Here is a 17487-nt window from a genome sequence, read left to right as displayed (position 1 = left end):
GATGAGACAGGGAGCAAACTACTTTACTTCAAATTTCTTGCCAGAATTGAGTCCATGAGGGAAAGAATCACCTCAGAGTTAATCAAAGAGAGGTGTAAATAAGTTGCTTTAGGGAGACTTAGAAAGAGGCTTTTCCCACTCAGCTGTGTAACCAATGGAAAAGGCTGTAGGCACCATTTCTCTACATTCAGGAAAGAGCCTGGTAATGAATCTTCTGGGTAAAATGTATAGCTCATATCCTTAGAATTGTACAGCTCATATGCTTAGAATTGCCCACTAACAATTTAATTATTTTGGGGCTTCCCAAGTGGCACTAGTGGTAAGGAACCTGCCTGCCAATGCAGGAGATGTAAGAGATGCAGGTTCGATCCCTGGGTCAGGAAGATCTCCTGGAGGAGGGCATGGCAACCCACTCCAGTATTCTTGCCTGGAGAATCCCATGAACAGAGAAGCCTGGAGGGCCACAGTCCATGGGATCTCAAAGAGTTGGGCACAACTGAAGCAACTTAGCACATAGCACAATTTAATTATTTTAACAAGACCCTGTTACTTTTTACATTAAATAATGAATACATGATTAGAGGGTCCTTGGGCTGGGTGAAGGGATGTGTCTTGTGTGTTACAAAGGATGGGGGTCCCACCAACATTGAACAGAGCTGACTGCAGCTCCTATATACACACAAGCTTGGCTCATTTGCTTTTTTCCTTTATACTAAATAAAGCCCACAGGAAGCACTTACATCACTGGCAATGTCTCTGGAGGCTCTGGCAGCCTTTATTGGGATGGCATCAGGCCTCAGATCATATCCTTTCTTCTTTTCTTCTTCCCAGCCAGCTTTGTACAGTTTCTAAATGATGAAGCAGAAAAATGCCAGCATCTTATTAGTCAGATTAGAACGGGGATCCTGGTTTTAAAGTGGTTGGCATGTGGGAGACAGATACTCCACAAACACTAGTTTCCTTCAGCCTCCCCATCCCTCATATTTGTTGCTGTTGTTCAACTACTTACATCACTCATGGTGATCTGGTTTACTCTGGAGAGTAAAATGTCTGGAGTATCAGGCATGACATGAATAGTGGTCTTGTCTTTGTTCCATTTCTCAGTGTAGAGCCTCTGCAACAAGAAAGGCCACACATGACTATATAGCAGGACTAATCTGCAGTGTGCTATCACAATGTGAGGGTGAGACCCACAGTTCCAGGGCAGAAGAGGGTCAATTTGATATAGGAAAATGAAGCAAACAGCAAGAAGATGGGCTGATGAGACTGAGCACATGAGTTTAAAAAACCATCAAACATGGGAGCCCTCTTTCTACTGAAACAAATGCATTCCTGCCCCAACCACACACTACATGGGGTTTTGTGGTTCTATCACACACTCAGCATGGTGTTGACAGACAGCCTGGGGTCAGTATAAGTTGGAGCTCTCTAGATACAACCAAGGTTATAGGCTACCCCCTCCCACCACCATGGCCATGATCATCAGAAAGATGAAAACGCTGATGAAGGTCAAAGTGGTGATGCCCGGTTCAATGGCCTGAGCACTGCGGGAGTTCTAAGGCTGAGACCAGCAGGTGAGTTCTTACCTTGTCCATAATCAGTTTGTTACTTTTGTTTAGTGCTTGCTCCATTGTGTCCATGGCATATGTGAACTTCAGCTTCTCGGGGTGCTGGCGGTACTTCTTCTCACTGAGAATCTCTCCTGCTTTCTTTGCCTTCTCTGCCTCCAGCGACTCTAATGGCATCCAGCCAATCCCTTTCATCCAGTTGGTGAAGTCAGATTTGTACAGGTTCTTTACAAGGAAAAAAGAAATTTCATTGCAGAAAGAGTCAAGGCCTGGGTTTTTTTAGACAGATTATTTGCCCATTAAAAAAAAAAAAAAAAGGACAGGGGGATGGGAAGAATAACCCATATTTTATTCCCTACCATTCTTCAGAAAAAGAAATTAATTATAAAAGTGAATGTATTCATGATGGTTTTGAACAGACAATCCTGACCCAATCCCTTTGAAAATTTAAATTTCTTAGGGGAAAATTAACAAAATTTTACATTGGAAGGAATATTATATAGCATCCATTTGGACCTCTTAGTCTTTCGCAGAATACATCATATACTGGGTCTGACATCCGAAGTTTAAAAATATGTCTATAATAACCAAAGAAAACGATATGTTATATAGTTCAAATGAGTAAAATCCTAAAACCCCCAACTCTGGAGAGGATCCCTAATTACAGTGAGTCCAACCATGTTTAGGATGGAGTGAGCTACCAGTAGACATGGACAACTCATTCTACGCTGACAATCTGATGAACGCTACATACATCACTCTGTATCTGCATTGCATTCCTGGAGTGCTCCACGTTCAAGGCGTCAGGCAGCAGGGTGTAGTGGTGGAAGGGTTGTTTATAATTCGTGTTGGTGGCAACCTCCTGAGATTTCTTGGCTGCTGTCACGCTGAGCATATCCAAAGGAGTGTGATACTTGGTCTTGCTGGCTTCATAGCCCTTTTTATACTCACGATCTGACTGCATTTTGGCTACATTCATGAAGTGAACCAGTTTAGGATCATCCTGAAGACTGCGAAATCCAATTTGTCTGCCTTTGGCTTTCTCGTAGCCCTCCTTATATTTGAACTATATGAAAAAGAAGGGCAGATGGAAGTTTGATAGAGTAGACTGTAGGAAAGTGTTCAATTGAATTTATATCACAGATTAAGAAATAGACAAACTGCCTGAATCTACGTAACATCTAAGTTTTTAGTATTTTTAAATAAACAACTACCAAAATACTTCCAACGGATGGTCTTGGGATCTGCTCTGGGGATAATTAAAAGTGGAATAAGTTACAGCTTAATATCTAGATTAGTCATAAGTAGATTCTCTGAATATGCTCAAAGGTTCCTAAAAAGTTTATTAAGGATTTGGTGTACATAGTTTTTACTATGTTTCTTTGATTAATTTGTATTACCTTATTAAGTATTTGCATAATCCTGAGTAAATTTCAGCAAAGACATTATAAAAACTAGCATACTAGACTCCAAATGAATATGTTCCTACTATATCAAGGTATTATATCAATTCATATAGAAAATAAAACTTAATTTGTAAAAAGTAAATTAAGTAAGTAAATAAGTAAACATGAAACTTACAACAGAAAACTAAAATACTGTCATTTAATCTATAATTCTTCCTGGTTTTCCATAAATCACCAGATTTTTTTCTTTATGGAAATTATAAAATATTGTATTCTTTTAAAATACTGGGAGACTTTTTGATTTAGTGGTATTTCAGTATACCAAGGTTTTTTCTTAACAAAATCCAAATGAAAAGTAGTTTTCACATTCATAAATAATAATAATGAGAATTTCAAGTATTTCAGAGTTTAAAAAAGTCCTATCATTGGTAACTGAATTGAGCTTTTAAATATTTTTAAGTGAATCAAGATAAAAAAATTGGTACATAAGATATTATGAAATATTTTTATATTACAATCTTTATTTGCTTTCTAATATAGCTCATATAACCTCATACCATGTAATGATTTGTAAAATATAAAGAAAGCTTGCTAGTTTCAAATTAGACTTACATCGCTAGCAATATTCCTTGAACTTTTTGCAGCAACAATGGGAATGGCATCTGGTCTCAAATCATAGCCCTTAGCAAGGGTTTTCTTCCAATCTGCTTTATAGTGAGACTTGGAAAAAAGGAAAGATTATTTTAATATTTGACATAATTAAGAGAAAAATTAAACACGATGCCAAAATCTTTGTAATATATCCCTTTCTATTAAAACATTCAGAGTTAGGGTTCTTTGTTCATCTTTTAGGGATCTATTAGATTCTTTTTAAAAAATAAATCAGTAAACTTTATTCACAGTATGATCTCAACTGCTGTAAAAAATGTATATGTTTGTATAAAAAAAACAGAAAGGTAATGCTTTGAATGTGGGATAACAATACTAATTTTTTCATAATTTTCTATACTTTTCAATTTTTCTATAATAAGCATGTAATGGTTTTATTTTCTTGTATTTTTTGTATGAAGAATTTTAAACTTACACAAAGATGTGGATAGTAAAATTAAAAATTCAGACACAGTATTACTCTGTTTTAATTAACCTTAATGTTTAAATATTACTTATAAAAGTAGGAAAAAAGTCTTAAATAAACCAAAAGCATAAAAATGAGTACTTAAAGATTGCTTATTTGGTGATAAAAGAGAGTCTAAAATGTTAGGAAGAATGATTAAGTCATCTTTTAAGAAATGAACAATTTTATCCAGGTTTGATTATGTCTTTAAATTAGAATTTACCAATTTGATTTAAAAGCAAAATGAAATAATTCATAACAGTACATTTAAACATCACCACTAATTAAGTATCCAAGAGAGATGCTAGTCACATACAAAAAAAGACTTTCTAAAGAAAATTGTGGTGAGCATTTTTAGAAGTTTAACAAATAGCCAAAAGTCAGAGATAGCTATACTTAAAATTACTACAGATTGTGCACTCCTGATTTTCCAATCTGTTTGTCCCAATTTCTTTCACTTTTTAAAAAATGGAACACAGACTACTAGACTGATTTAACAGCTAATGAATCATAGCCCACAGTTGGGAAAAGTCTGCATTAAGTGAAATGAATGCTACCTCCAGCCTCATAGTCTATGATAAGAATCCAATCTGGAGACTACTGAATTTGCAAATTGGTCCCCATACAAGGAGGGCAAGAAGAAACTTAAGAAACAGGCTAAACTCTCCAGCTTGGTAGGTGACAGGTTTAATAAACAAGGAAACTTAAATTAGTGAGTTTTTTTGGGCAGTCACAAGACAAACAGATCTTTGCAACTGCCCACCAGAGCCATACTAGTTTATTTGGGCTTCAACTAGATTCAGTCCAAGTGGTCTCAACAACACATTGGTCTCTCAAGGCCGTGTCCTTGAAAATGGCTCCCACTGTGGGAACAGTGGGGAGAATGTACATTCCAAGGACAGGAGCGGGATAAGGAGCCTCTGATTGCCCAGGATCAGCTCCAGGGTCACCTGACAGTCTTGTCCTCTCAATGACCTTCTCCAACAAAGACTCAAAGGGCCCACACTCAGTTAGCTCCCTCTAAAATTCTCAGCGCTGGAAAGGGGAGGCCCCTGTATGCAATACTAAGACAGGCTCCCAGCCAAATACTCACATCACTCATGTTGAAGGCATTGACCTTGGCTTGAATAAATTGGGGCACGTCGGGGTCCATAGTGTACTTGTGCTTCACTTTCTCTCCCTCCACCTTGTAGTTCAACTAAAAACAAAGGAGGCAGCATGCAAACTGTATTAGCTAACATAATGTAAGTTTCATCTAGCACACGTTCCTTTAAAAAGGAAGATTATCATTTGTGTTTTTCCATTTACAAGGCAATTAGCTACTCTATCATGCAGAGGGAGTGTTGATGGACATAGTCATTCACTCATTTCACCAATATTTATTGTACAATGGTGTGGGACAATTGGCAGTGTGGTAGGTCCTGTGTTTAAAGTGTTCAAGTTTATTTAATAAATAAATAAAAGCTGATCTTGGAGTTTATAGTCGTGTAGAGGAAACAGAATAAGCACATAAACTGCAAGATGGAGCTAGAATTTGTGGTGTAAATAAAATAACTTTAGGAAAGAAACAAAAGGGGACATCAAAGGCTCTCTAGAAAGGTAGCATTGATGCTCAAATGTGAAGAAAGGGGAATGGTCTAGGCAGAAGAGGAGCATTCAGAGCCCTGGGTCTGGAAAGGCACAGCCAGCTTGAGGGAAAGAAGTCACAGAGGGCTCTGAGGGGGTCCCGGAAGGATTAGACAGGCGGAGGGCAGGGCCACAGAGCTGAGGGCCTTTTCATTTCAACCAAGTTAACAAGTTTAGATTTTGAGTTTGAGGAGAAGTTATTAACAGGCTTTACGTATGAGGAGGACATGATTCATGTTTTAAGACAGTCTGTTTGGTTGTCATGTGTGACCTCAGGCAGGGAGTCCAGATAATGGATTACTGTAGTGGTCCACATGAGAGAGAGGGAGGCCAGGACTAGGGCTGGTGGCAGCTGAAAGACGGAAGTGCTCCAACAGGATGGCTGAGAGAGTGGGGAGGTAACTCAGCAGGTGCGCTGGATGCACGGGTTCACACAGCGAGGTGTCAGTGGTGACTGCCAGGTTTCAAGCTTGAGGAACTAAGGAGATGTGATGGCCTTTACTGGGACAGGGAGTTCTTCATAAACTGAGTGTAGGGTTTTCCTAGCTAACAGGAAAAACAGAGTGAAAAGTGACACTTTGTCAGTACAAGAGAAGTTGTGAGAATCTACACCATTTAGTGCCACTAAAATTGAATTAATCTTGAAACATCTGTGGTAATGTGGAACTGTTCTGAGAAATAATATCCACAGTTAACTCTCAAATCTGAGCCAAAGAATGCATTTCCCGTCTTCAAATATCTGGGACCTAACACACATAATTTCTTCCCTCCTTTGTTTTCTACTTACCGCTCTCTTTCTGCTGGAGGTATCCTAACATGACTCTGAACTTATCAAATGAGGTGAAACACTGAGCATTGTTATTAGCCTCTGACTAAGAAAAAGGGTCCAGATAGACCCGAGCTTAGAAAGGAGACGCCAGATGATTTTGAAAGTAAATTACTTCGCCCCTCCCTAGAGGCCTCTCTCAGAATATCAGGCTATGGTTTTCTTTTTTTTTTTTTGACAAAAAGATTAAGATATTAACCTTCTTCTTATTTGCCTAGGTAGAACTCTTGCAACTCAGAGCAATAAATATCTTGGGTTTGCAATTCAGACAAGGTCACAGCTGATAATAGCGATAATTTCTTTTCACATCGATAATGTATGGGTCTGCTTATGAATAACAGACTCTCCACATTTGGAAAATAAAGCAAACTTGGAACATCTTCCTTCTCTCCTCCCTGTTCTTCTTCAAGTCCCAAGTTGCTTCAAAGGTAAAACCCTTTGAATACGGCTCTGAAAGCAGGTGATTTACTAACACAGAGGCGCGCTCACAGATTGAGTTAAGAAGGACAGTGGAGTAGCTGGTCATGGGGTTATTCACAGACAAAACCATTTGAGGGGAAACCACTTACATCACTTAGCTGCTTTGTGTTGTGCTGAGCCAAAACCATGCCCATGGAATCAGGCACACTTGTGAACTTGATGGTATCTGGGTGCTGTCTGTACTTTTTCTCATTTAATGCATCGCCTGCTTTTTTGACCTTCTCAACCTCCAGAGAACCAATTGGGATCCATCCCATGCCCTTGAAGAAGTGGTTGTACTCATCTTTATATACATTCTGTAAGAGAGTAATCTCAGATGAGAAGATATCCTAGAGCACACTCAAGGGATGTTCCAGAAATCTGCAATTCTATCCAGGGGGAAGGAAAAGCAGCCTGTCAGCATGCTTGTTTCTACAGTGGCACTCTTGGCTGTCTGCCACAGAGCTTCTTACCCAGAATTTGATCATAAGAAAAAGCAGTGCTGTCATTAGAGTGCATTATATATTCCAAGAGGGAATCTAGGACACATATTTCCACAGGTACTGCTTTAAAAATGTGCCTCTTTTGACAATAAATTGGGCTTTCCCTTTGATTTCACTGAAAACTCCACAACTTGTGCATTTCACCCACACTGTCCACCTAGGCCCCTCTATCTCAGTGTGAGAAAGACATTCTCATTGAGCAACAATAAATGAACACCATTTCTTCCTTTTACCAAGGACAATTTTTACAAAAACCTGGCTCCTGCAGCAGGAAATGCCCTGCATATTAAACACCTTCCTCATGTAGCTCTCCATGAGTCATTCTGCAATCACAAAACCTTCCTGGTTCACTATAGATGACTCGCTATATAGACACATGCATGAGAATGTGACCTTGAGTTAAAACAAAAAAAAACTTTCTTGAATTGAGGAAGAATAGAGAATGCTCATATTTTGCATTGTACATATCACCACTGAAGCAGGCCCACCAGGAGCAACCATTTTGTCTTGTTGAGAACCAAGGTAGCTTATGTACTTAGTAGAATATGGTGCTATATTTGATCCATAAGTTAATAAAGATGTCAATGATTGTGATGAGAGCAGAGAAAGCTAGTAAAACACAGCTTGTCTACCATGCCTTTTTTACTGTTTCAATGATGATTGTGTATTTTAAAGTGCATTTTTCAAATATCTTACTGTATTGCAAAGTCTAACTAAAACAGGAAGAAATGATCGCCCATTTATTATGAACATCTCAAGGTCTGATATATTATACATACTCACATCACTCTGAATTTGATTCACATTCCTGACATGCTCAAGACTCAGAGCATCAGGTAGGTATGTGTAATGATGTATCGGCTGCTTGTAGTTGACATTGGTGGCAACATCCTGGGCCATCTTTGCAGCTGTAATGCTAACCATGTCCCCAGGGGTATGGTAGCTGGTCTTGGTGTTTTCATAGTTCTTCTTGTATTCACGATCAGACTGTAACTTTGCCACATTCATATAGTGGACCAGCTTGGGATCATCCTGGAGGCTTCTAAAACCCACTTGCTTTCCCTTTGCCTTCTCGTAAGCCTCCTTGTATTTATACTGCAGAAGAAGAATTTGGTTAGCAAAGTCCTAAGCACTGGGAACATTGGGTGAAGCAAGTATATTCACACACAAAGAATATTATCACTTTCTGAAAGACTACACAAGAAATACATTCCACAACCCCTACCCAACACCCTCCAACCTGATAAAGTTTAGAGTGAAAGCATTTATTTTCAGCAGTGCTAGGTTATAAATGAGTGTTATGATAAATTCAGGACCAGTTCCTTTGTTATGAATTCTATAGAAGATTTGCATGTTAAACTTTCTATAAAGCCAACTGAGTTTTCATACTTAATATAAACATGACACATTCCAAAATGTAAGACCAATCTCTCTTGGTTTCCCAAGGATGTGAATTTTCCTAATCCAACATGTTAGTTCACATCACAGAATATTAGAAATACTTTTGTTTTCTATTCTGATTGGCCCAGTGATAGGTATACAACAGGTGCAGAAGAAATTCTGAAGAACTCTACATGAAAGATGTTTATACTCATCTCTCTTTGGGATGGAGTATAGAAAATATTATTACGTTGTCTCAGGTTAACTTCATATGGTTTAAAAAAAACCCTCTCCTTTTTAAGTGGCATCAACTTGGGTGCTGCATAGGCAGCTAAGTAGCTGGGCTTTCACCCAACCCCATTTCTCAGCAGCTACCCTCCAAGCTTACTGCTGAAGCAGTGCAGATGAATTGAGGAACTGAAGAATAAGGAAGGAACCACTGAGCCCCTCCCCCATCAGTAAAAACCTAACTGCAAAAGCTCTGCTGCCCGAGGTCTCTCACGGCTAAAATTGGCAATGGGGTATAGATTAAATTATACTCCAGGTAATAGATCAAAAACCTCAATTCTTATGCACAAGAATTCAAATCTACCCAAACTCTGAAGATGCTCTGCTCCTGCCCTTTAAGCACTGATTTATAAACAAGAGTTTAGCAGGCAAAAGGATTATCCAGTGATTTCTAGACATATTAGAAAAAGTTCTATGTAAGGGCTAAAAAGAGAAATGATAATGTCATATTTTAGACTTTCACTTTCTCCTTAAACTAGATTTCAAGGTGATGGGCAAACCTTTGAGGAACACATTTTCAATACCAGCCCTAAATGGAAGGCTGTAGAATTCTTATACCCTATCTTCTACATGGTCTGTACATGTGGCTCCTTTCTTTTCTTGTCTGAAACCAAAATTGAAGCCTCTTTGAAGTTTGGGGGAGAATAGATACATGTATATGTATGGCTGAGTCCCTTTACTGTTCACCTGAAACTATCACAACATTGTCTGTTAATCAGCTATACCACAATGCAAAATAACAAGTTAAAAAAGAAACTGTAGCCACTGGAATACGGCATGACAGTGAAATCTATGGGTGTGCATGCTTTTGGAAAATTTTGTTTTTCAATGATGGGAAGAAGTCAAGTGTATATTTTTTCTATTACAGATGAAATGGGTACCAATTCTACTATAGATGAAATAAATCAAAATTATATTCTAGAAAAGTGGGCTTTTCCCATTTGGTTTATAAAATCTATCCATTTTATCTAACATCTTCTCAACCTTCTTAATACAATTATAATGCAGGCAGTCATCTGAATTTAATGTGTTAGTGTCAGTCAGGATATTCTCCTTGAAAATAAATGTGAGCTGTGAGGGAAATGTGTCAGGGAAGGTAATTTGGGCTATGAATCAGAGGAGAAAGCTGGTTTCAGATTTATGACAGCTGTACCAAGTGGGGTCAACTGAAAAGAATCACAAATCATTGAAAAAGTGACAAGTTTTCAAAGCAGTATTAGTGGAGAATTTCAATGTCATTAAATCAACACTTTGTTTTCAATGTGGTATCACTTTAACAAGCACCCATTTGATTACTTTTTAAACAGGCAATCCACCAAGATTTCACCCAGAGTTTTTACTCACGTCACTGGCAATGTTTCTCGATGCTTTGGCTGCAGTGATGGGTATAGCATCACCCATAACATTGGTGCCCTTGGCTATTAAATCATGCCAGTCCCGTTTATAACACACCTGGGATGGAAAAGGAAAAAGATGTCGGCATGCTGTGGGGTAATTAGCTACAGTGATTCCTCAACAGCTGGGATTGTTTTGTTCTTTCCCAGAGAGAAGCTAGAAGAATCTCCTATAGCACACCCTGTTTTGAGAAGTCACGCTAATGGTAAATCAACTATATTTCAATTAAAAAATAGTCACTTTAGCAAAATGCCATACTTTATACAGCATAAAATTATTAGACTCTGTACTAATTATTCACCCAAGTCTGATTTAGGCACATATTGAAGAGGGATACTGAGAGACTGGAGAGATCCAGAGGAGAGTAATCAAGGTTCTAGAAACCACAGTATAATGAGGACCAACTGGAGAAAATGAAATTGTTCCATCTTATGAAAGAAAGATCCAAGGAAGACCTATAATTAGCTTTAAAATTTTTAGGGTTATTGGTTTAAAAAAAATCATTTATCCTTATTTTTATGGAGGATTAAAAACTTCCTTCATGTGCAAAACTAGGAAAATGAGAGGAATAGGGGTTGAGGTCTAAACAAAGAAAATGGCTATCCCCTAAGAGTTGTCCTAGTACACACTGGCTCAGTAGTAAAGAATCAGCCCACAATTCAGGAGACACTGGTTCAGTCCCTGAGTGGGGAAGATTCCCTGGAGAAAGAAAAGGCAACCCACTCCAGCATTCTGGCCTGGAAAATCCCATGGACAGAGGACCCTGGCGGGCTATAGTCCATGGGGTCGCAAGAGTTGGACACTACTTAGTGACTAAACCACCACCACCACCACACTTGAAAAGGCCGACTCAAGAAGTTCAGAACAATCATTATGAGGTATGATCTAACGGGGTTATAGAGAAAATTGACCTAAATTGTCAAGGCCTTGTCATACTCTAAAATTCTATTATTTTATTATCAGGTCTGGATATCACACCCCATCAAAAACCATACTTACATCACTTAAATTGTAAGCATTGCACTTGGCCTGAAGAAATTGAGGAACATCAGGACTCATCGTATATTTATGTTTCACATCTTCTCCTTTAGCTTTGTATAAGATCTGCAAAACATCATCACAAAAATAAAATGCATTATGGATGGTACAAAAGGGAAACTATATTAATCACATGCTTAAAGGAGTTTTTTGTGGCATAATCTCCCACTATTTCTATTGTTTAAAATGATCAAAGGCATCTTCCTATTTTAAGGAAACTCAAGATCTTCATATCTTAAGGAAAACACAACAGCCTCTGTATTAGAGAGAAAAAAAAAATCCTAAGAAAATTGAAATCTTTGCTTGCCAGAAATGAATAAAAAATGAGTTCAAATGTGAAATCCTGAATTTCATGAATTCATGAATCCTGAAAAACATGAATAAAACAATTCACTAAAGCCAGAAAAAAGTCATTTTTTTTGTTAGTAGAGTTAATAGTTCTTAGAGTCTTGTGTTTTGTTCATTTGTTTTTTATTCTTAGAAAAAGTTAGCTAGAATGAGTCAATTCTGCTAAAAAACTTTCTATTATAATCATATCAGTAAGGCACATAATAATTTTCTCATAATGTAAAGGTGCTTACATGTAAATCTAGCATATGCAAAAGGTTTACCACTTCAAATTTGCCCTATTTTGTCATTTTAAAGATGTCTCAAAGACATCAAAATGTGTGGCGTAGGACTCGTACTGTGTCCTCCTCTTGATAATTAAAAAAAACTTGCTTAATTTCTAAAACTAAAACAGAATCAGAATCTCAAGCAGATTTTTCATCTCTTGATTATCATTTATTGTATATGCCTCCACTTCTTTAGCATGGAATACCATATGGAAACCAGTGTACATATATCAGAAGTAAAATCTGAAATGACTAATATCTAAATGAATCCCCAAATACAAAATAATCCTTTGCAGGAATCTAAGAGCTATCTTCATTTCTTCCTCACTGCCTTTAGAAACCAACTCTACTCATTCTGAGAATCTCATTAATTTCACCTTCTAAACATTTCCTTACCCACAGCTATTGCCTGAGTTAAGTCTAAATAATGCTTCTGTTGAAATTCTGTGGCAGCTTTCTAATTCATCTCCTTGCCTCCAATCTTTCCCTTCTCCAATATATCCTCGGCATTTTTTGCCAATTACTTTTAAAACCCAGATCTAATTATAGAACTCCATGGATTAAACATCTTCAGAACTTCTCGTTACCTACCCACTGAAGTCCAGGCTATGAATTAGCATGCAAGACCCTCAATAATTGGTTATAATCCTGCATTCTTCATCCTTCACTGTCCTTCCATTCACTAGTTCTTGACAGTCATGTTTTTCGTTTTGCCGGGAAAGTGGCCTTTATTATTTGCCAGAGAGGCTCTGGCAAGGAGTTGCCCTCTCCCCTTGTACCTACTTAGCACCTGCCTCTCCTGTACCATTTGTCTCTCTATATGGTGATGCTGTTTCTAGCCACGCTTCTGTCTTATACTCTTGTCCTGTATTTGTTTTATCCTATATCCTACTCATTCTTGTCTATCTTTATATCATCAGCACATAATACAGTGAAAAGCATTCAAACATTCATTCATTGAATTAATGAGTGAGTGCTTTTGATGTCCCTTTATACTCTTCCATATACCAAAATTTCCTTTAGATCTATCTTTAGCCAGAGCATATACACTGCTCATGGACAGGCAGGCAAACAATTTACCAATCTCCACCAAGACATAAGTAAAGTCTCTCTAATAACTGTGTATGATGAATTCTGAGGTACAAAATCAACTACTCGTGTATTATTTCACTGTATTAATATTTTATATATGAAAAGCAAATACAGAAATCTTTATATAGAATGGACTATGATGAATTTGCCATAATAAGATGTGGGGATTTAAGAACAGAATGTTTTGTACTATGTCAAATTTATTCAATAACAGAACTTCGAGGCAGTTAAAAGAGGAAGATGTTTTAAAAAGGAAGGTAAAAAGCAAAATAGAAAATGTTAGTATCCGAAGTAAAACTAATTATAATTTTTAAATAAGATAATAATTCTAAAAGGAACAGAATAAAATTTTCAAATTCGTCCAGAGAATAAAAATGGCAAGCTGATTTTTTTAAAGCCTCCCTCCATCCTCTTGCATGCTCAGTTTTGTTATACTCACATCACTGACTTGCTGTGTGTTCTGTTTTGCCTGGACCATAACTGGGGAGTCCACAATGCTGGTAAATTTGAGGGTATCTGGATGTTGCCTGTACTTCTTTTCATTCAGGGCATCACCTGCTTTTTTAACTTTTTCTACCTCCAGACTGCCAATGGGTATCCAGCCTATGCCTTTCATCCAGTTATTGTAGTCTTCCTTATAGACATTCTACAGCAAAAGGGGGAAGAGAGGAGTGAGTGCCCCAGGCAGTGGGTTATCTCACAAGGCTCCCACCTTAGAGGGAAACTGTCTTGTGGAGTAAACATCACTTACATCGCTCTGTATATGCATCATGTTTTTAGACAACTCCAGGTCCATGGCATCAGGCAGGTAGGTGTAGTGATGGAGTGAATGCTTATAGTTGACATTGCTGGCAACATCTTGAGCTTTCTTAGCTGCCACAATATTGACCATATCATGGGGCGTGTTGTGTCTCGTCTTTGTCTTCTCATAGTCTTTTTTATACTCCCGGTCTGACTGTATTTTGGCCACGTTCATATAATGAACCAGTTTAGGATCATCTTGGAGACTTTGGAAGCCAACCATCTTCCCTTTGGCTTTTTCATAATCTTTTTTGTATTGGACCTATTGGGAAAAAAGGTGGGTATATTTTTTAAGTTAGGAAGATTTTACTGAACATTGAGACCGTGATTTGAAGCAATTGAGCTCCCCAGAAATTATTTTCATAACCAAACAATTTGATATTGGCCTGTATATATATGAAATGTAGCCTGGTAAAATTAAAATGTTAGAGTCCGTTTGGTTGCCTGTAGTTGCTTCTGCCACCCAAGAGAGGTTGGGGTGGGGATTTACTATAATTCACATCAGTGACAAAGTAAAACAAGTTCTTTTCCACCTCGACAGTGATACAGACAAATGAAAATTTAAATATTTGGACTCCTCTGGTGGCTTATACCATCTGAACCACCAGGGAAGCCCAAATATTTCACAATCTCCATGAATTATACTATGCTTCTAAAGCCAAATACCTGGCTCTTTCAGTAGCAGTAGTAGAAGAAGAATTTTACTAGTAATAGTACAGATTGTGGTCCGCTGGAGAAGGGCATGGCAAACCACTTCAGTATTCTTGCCTTGAGAACCCCCTGAAGAGTATGAAAAGGCAAAAGGATAGGACACTGAAAGATGAACTCCCCAGGTCAGTAGGTGCCCAATATGCTAATGGCGATCAGTGGAGAAATAACTCCAGAAAGAATGATGGGATGGAGCCAAAGCAAAAACGATACCCAACTGTGGATGTGACTGGTGATAGACGCAAAGTCCGATGCTGTAAAGAGCAATATTGCATAGGAACCTGGAATTTAGGTCCATGAATCAAGGCAAACTGAAAGTGGTCAAACAGGAGATGGCAAGAGTGAACGTCGACATCTGAGGAATCAGCGAACTAAGATGGACTGGAATGGGTGAATTTAACTCAGATGACCATTATATCTACTACTGTGGGCAAGAATCCCTTAGAAGAAATGGAGTAGCCATCATGGTCAACAAAAGAGTCCGAAATGCAGTACTTGGATGCAATCTCAAAAACGACAGAATGATCTCTGTTCGTTTCCAAGGCAAACCATTCAATATCACAGTAATCCAAGTCTATGCCCCGACCAGTAACACTGAAGAAGCTGAACTTGAACGGTTCTATGAAGACCTACAAGACCTTTTAGAACTAACATCCAAAAAAGATGTCCTTTTCATTATAGGGGACTGGAATGCAAAAGTAGGAAGTCAAGAAACGCCTGGCGTAACAGGCAAGTTTGGCCTTGGAGTACAGAATGAAGCAGGGCAAAGGCTAATAGAGTTTAGCCACGAGAACGCACTGGTCATAGCAAACACCCTATTCCAACAACACAAGAGAAGACTCTGCACGTGGACATCACCAGATGGTCAACACTGAAATCAGACTGATTATATTCTTTGCAGCCAAAGATGGAGAAGCTCTATACAGTTAGCAAAAACAAGACCAGGAGCAGACTGTGGCTCAGATCATGAACTGCTTATTGCCAAATTCAGACTTAAATTGAAAAATGTAGGGAAAACCACTAGACCATTCAGGTATGACCTAGATCAAATCCCTTATGAGTATACAGTGAAAGTGACAAATAGATTTAACGGACTAGACCTGATAGACAGATTGCCTGATGAACTATGGACAGAGGTTCGTAACATTGTACAGGAGACAGGGATCAAGAAAATCCCCATGTAAAAGAAATGCAAAAAAGCAAAATGGCTGTCTGAGGAGGCCTTACAGATAGCTGGGAAGAGAAGAGAAGCGAAAAGCAAAGGAGAAAAGGAAAGATATTCCCATCTCAATGCAGAGTTCCAAAGAATAGCAAGGAGAGATAAGAAAGCCTTCCTCAGTGATCAATGCACAGAAATAGAGGAAAACAACAGATTGGGAAAGACTAGAGACCTCTTCAAGAAAATTAAAGATACCAAAGGAACATTTCATGCAAAGATAGGCTCGATAAAGGACAGAAATGGTATGGACCTAACAGAAGCCGAAGATATTAAGAAGAGGTGGCAAGAATACACAGAAGAACTGTACAAAAAAGATCTTCACAACCCAGATAATCATGATGGTGTGATCACTCACCTAGAGCCAGACATCCTGGAATGTGAAGTCAAGTGGGCCTTAGAAAGCATCACTACGAACAAAGCTAGTGGAGGTGATGGAATTCCAGTTGAGCTATTGCAAATCCTGAAAGATGATGCTGTGAAAGTGCTGCACTCAATATGCCAGCAAATCTGGAAAACTCAGCAGTGGCCACAGGACTGGAAAATGTCAGTTTTCGTTCCAATCCCAAAGAAAGGCGATGCCAAAGAATGCTCAAACTACTGCACAATTGCACTCATCTCACATGCTAGTAAAGTAATGCTCAAAATTCTCCAAGCCAGGCTTCAGCAATACGTGAACCGTGAACTTCCAGATGTTCAAGCTGGTTTTAGAAAAGGCAGAGGAACCAGAGATCAAATTGCCAATATCCTCTGAATCATCGAAAAAGCAAGAGAGTTCCAGAAAAACATCTATTTCTGCTTTATTGACCATACCAAAGCCTTTGACTGTGTGGATCACAATAAACTGTGGAAAATTCTGAAAGAGATGGGAATACCAGACCATCTGACCTGTCTCTTGAGAAACCTGTATGCAGGTCAGGAAGCAACAGTTAGAACTGGACATGGAATAACAGACTGGTTCCAAATAGGAAAAGGAGTACGTCAAGGGTGTATATTGTCACCCTGCTTATTTAACTTATATGCAGAGTACATCATGAGAAACGCTGGGCTGGAAGAAACACAAGCTGGAATCAAGATTGCTGGGAGAAATATCAATAACCTCAGATATGCAGATGACACCACCCTTATGGCAGAAAGTGAAGAAGAACTAAAGAGCCTCTTGATGAAGGTGAAGGAGGAGAGTGAAAAAGTTGGCTTAAAGTTCAACATTCAGAAAACTAAGATCATGGCATCTGGTCCCATCACTCCATGGGAAACAGATGGGGAAACAGTGGAGACAGTGTCAGACTTTACTTTTTTGGGCTCCAGAACCACTGCTGATGGTGATTGCAGCCATGAAATTAAAAGACGCTTACTCCTTGGAAGGAAGGTTATGGCCAACCTAGATAGCATATTTAAAAGCAGAGACATTACTTTGCCAACAAAAGTCCGTCTAGTCAAGGCTATGGTTTTT

The 17487-nt window shown here is 38.5% G+C and overlaps 1 protein-coding gene across 50 annotated transcripts in view; it reads right to left on the bottom strand.

Annotated features, from left to right (window-relative positions):
- NEB (nebulin) overlaps positions 1-17487 on the bottom strand; it is a 245000-nt gene that overhangs the window by 154086 nt on the left and 73427 nt on the right. For all 50 annotated transcript variants that reach the window (XM_081578089.1, XM_081578080.1, XM_081578102.1 and 47 more), the window contains exons 47-58: positions 14061-14372; positions 13749-13955; positions 11565-11669; positions 10515-10622; positions 8286-8597; positions 7110-7316; positions 5182-5286; positions 3587-3694; positions 2323-2634; positions 1587-1793; positions 1010-1114; positions 741-848 (exon numbers count right to left, since the gene is read on the bottom strand). In XM_081578089.1, coding sequence (XP_081434215.1) covers positions 741-848; positions 1010-1114; positions 1587-1793; positions 2323-2634; positions 3587-3694; positions 5182-5286; positions 7110-7316; positions 8286-8597; positions 10515-10622; positions 11565-11669; positions 13749-13955; positions 14061-14372 — 2196 coding nt within the window. The remainder of the gene's footprint in view (positions 1-740; positions 849-1009; positions 1115-1586; positions 1794-2322; positions 2635-3586; positions 3695-5181; positions 5287-7109; positions 7317-8285; positions 8598-10514; positions 10623-11564; positions 11670-13748; positions 13956-14060; positions 14373-17487) is intronic.

This window comes from Giraffa tippelskirchi, chromosome 3 (genome assembly GCF_054371585.1).
Source record: "Giraffa tippelskirchi isolate mGirTip1 chromosome 3, T2T-mGirTip1v1.2.pri, whole genome shotgun sequence".
Lineage (NCBI taxonomy): Eukaryota > Metazoa > Chordata > Mammalia > Artiodactyla > Giraffidae > Giraffa > Giraffa tippelskirchi.
Note: the sequence above shows the minus strand (reverse complement) of the source record. Positions and strands in the feature narration are given on the sequence as shown.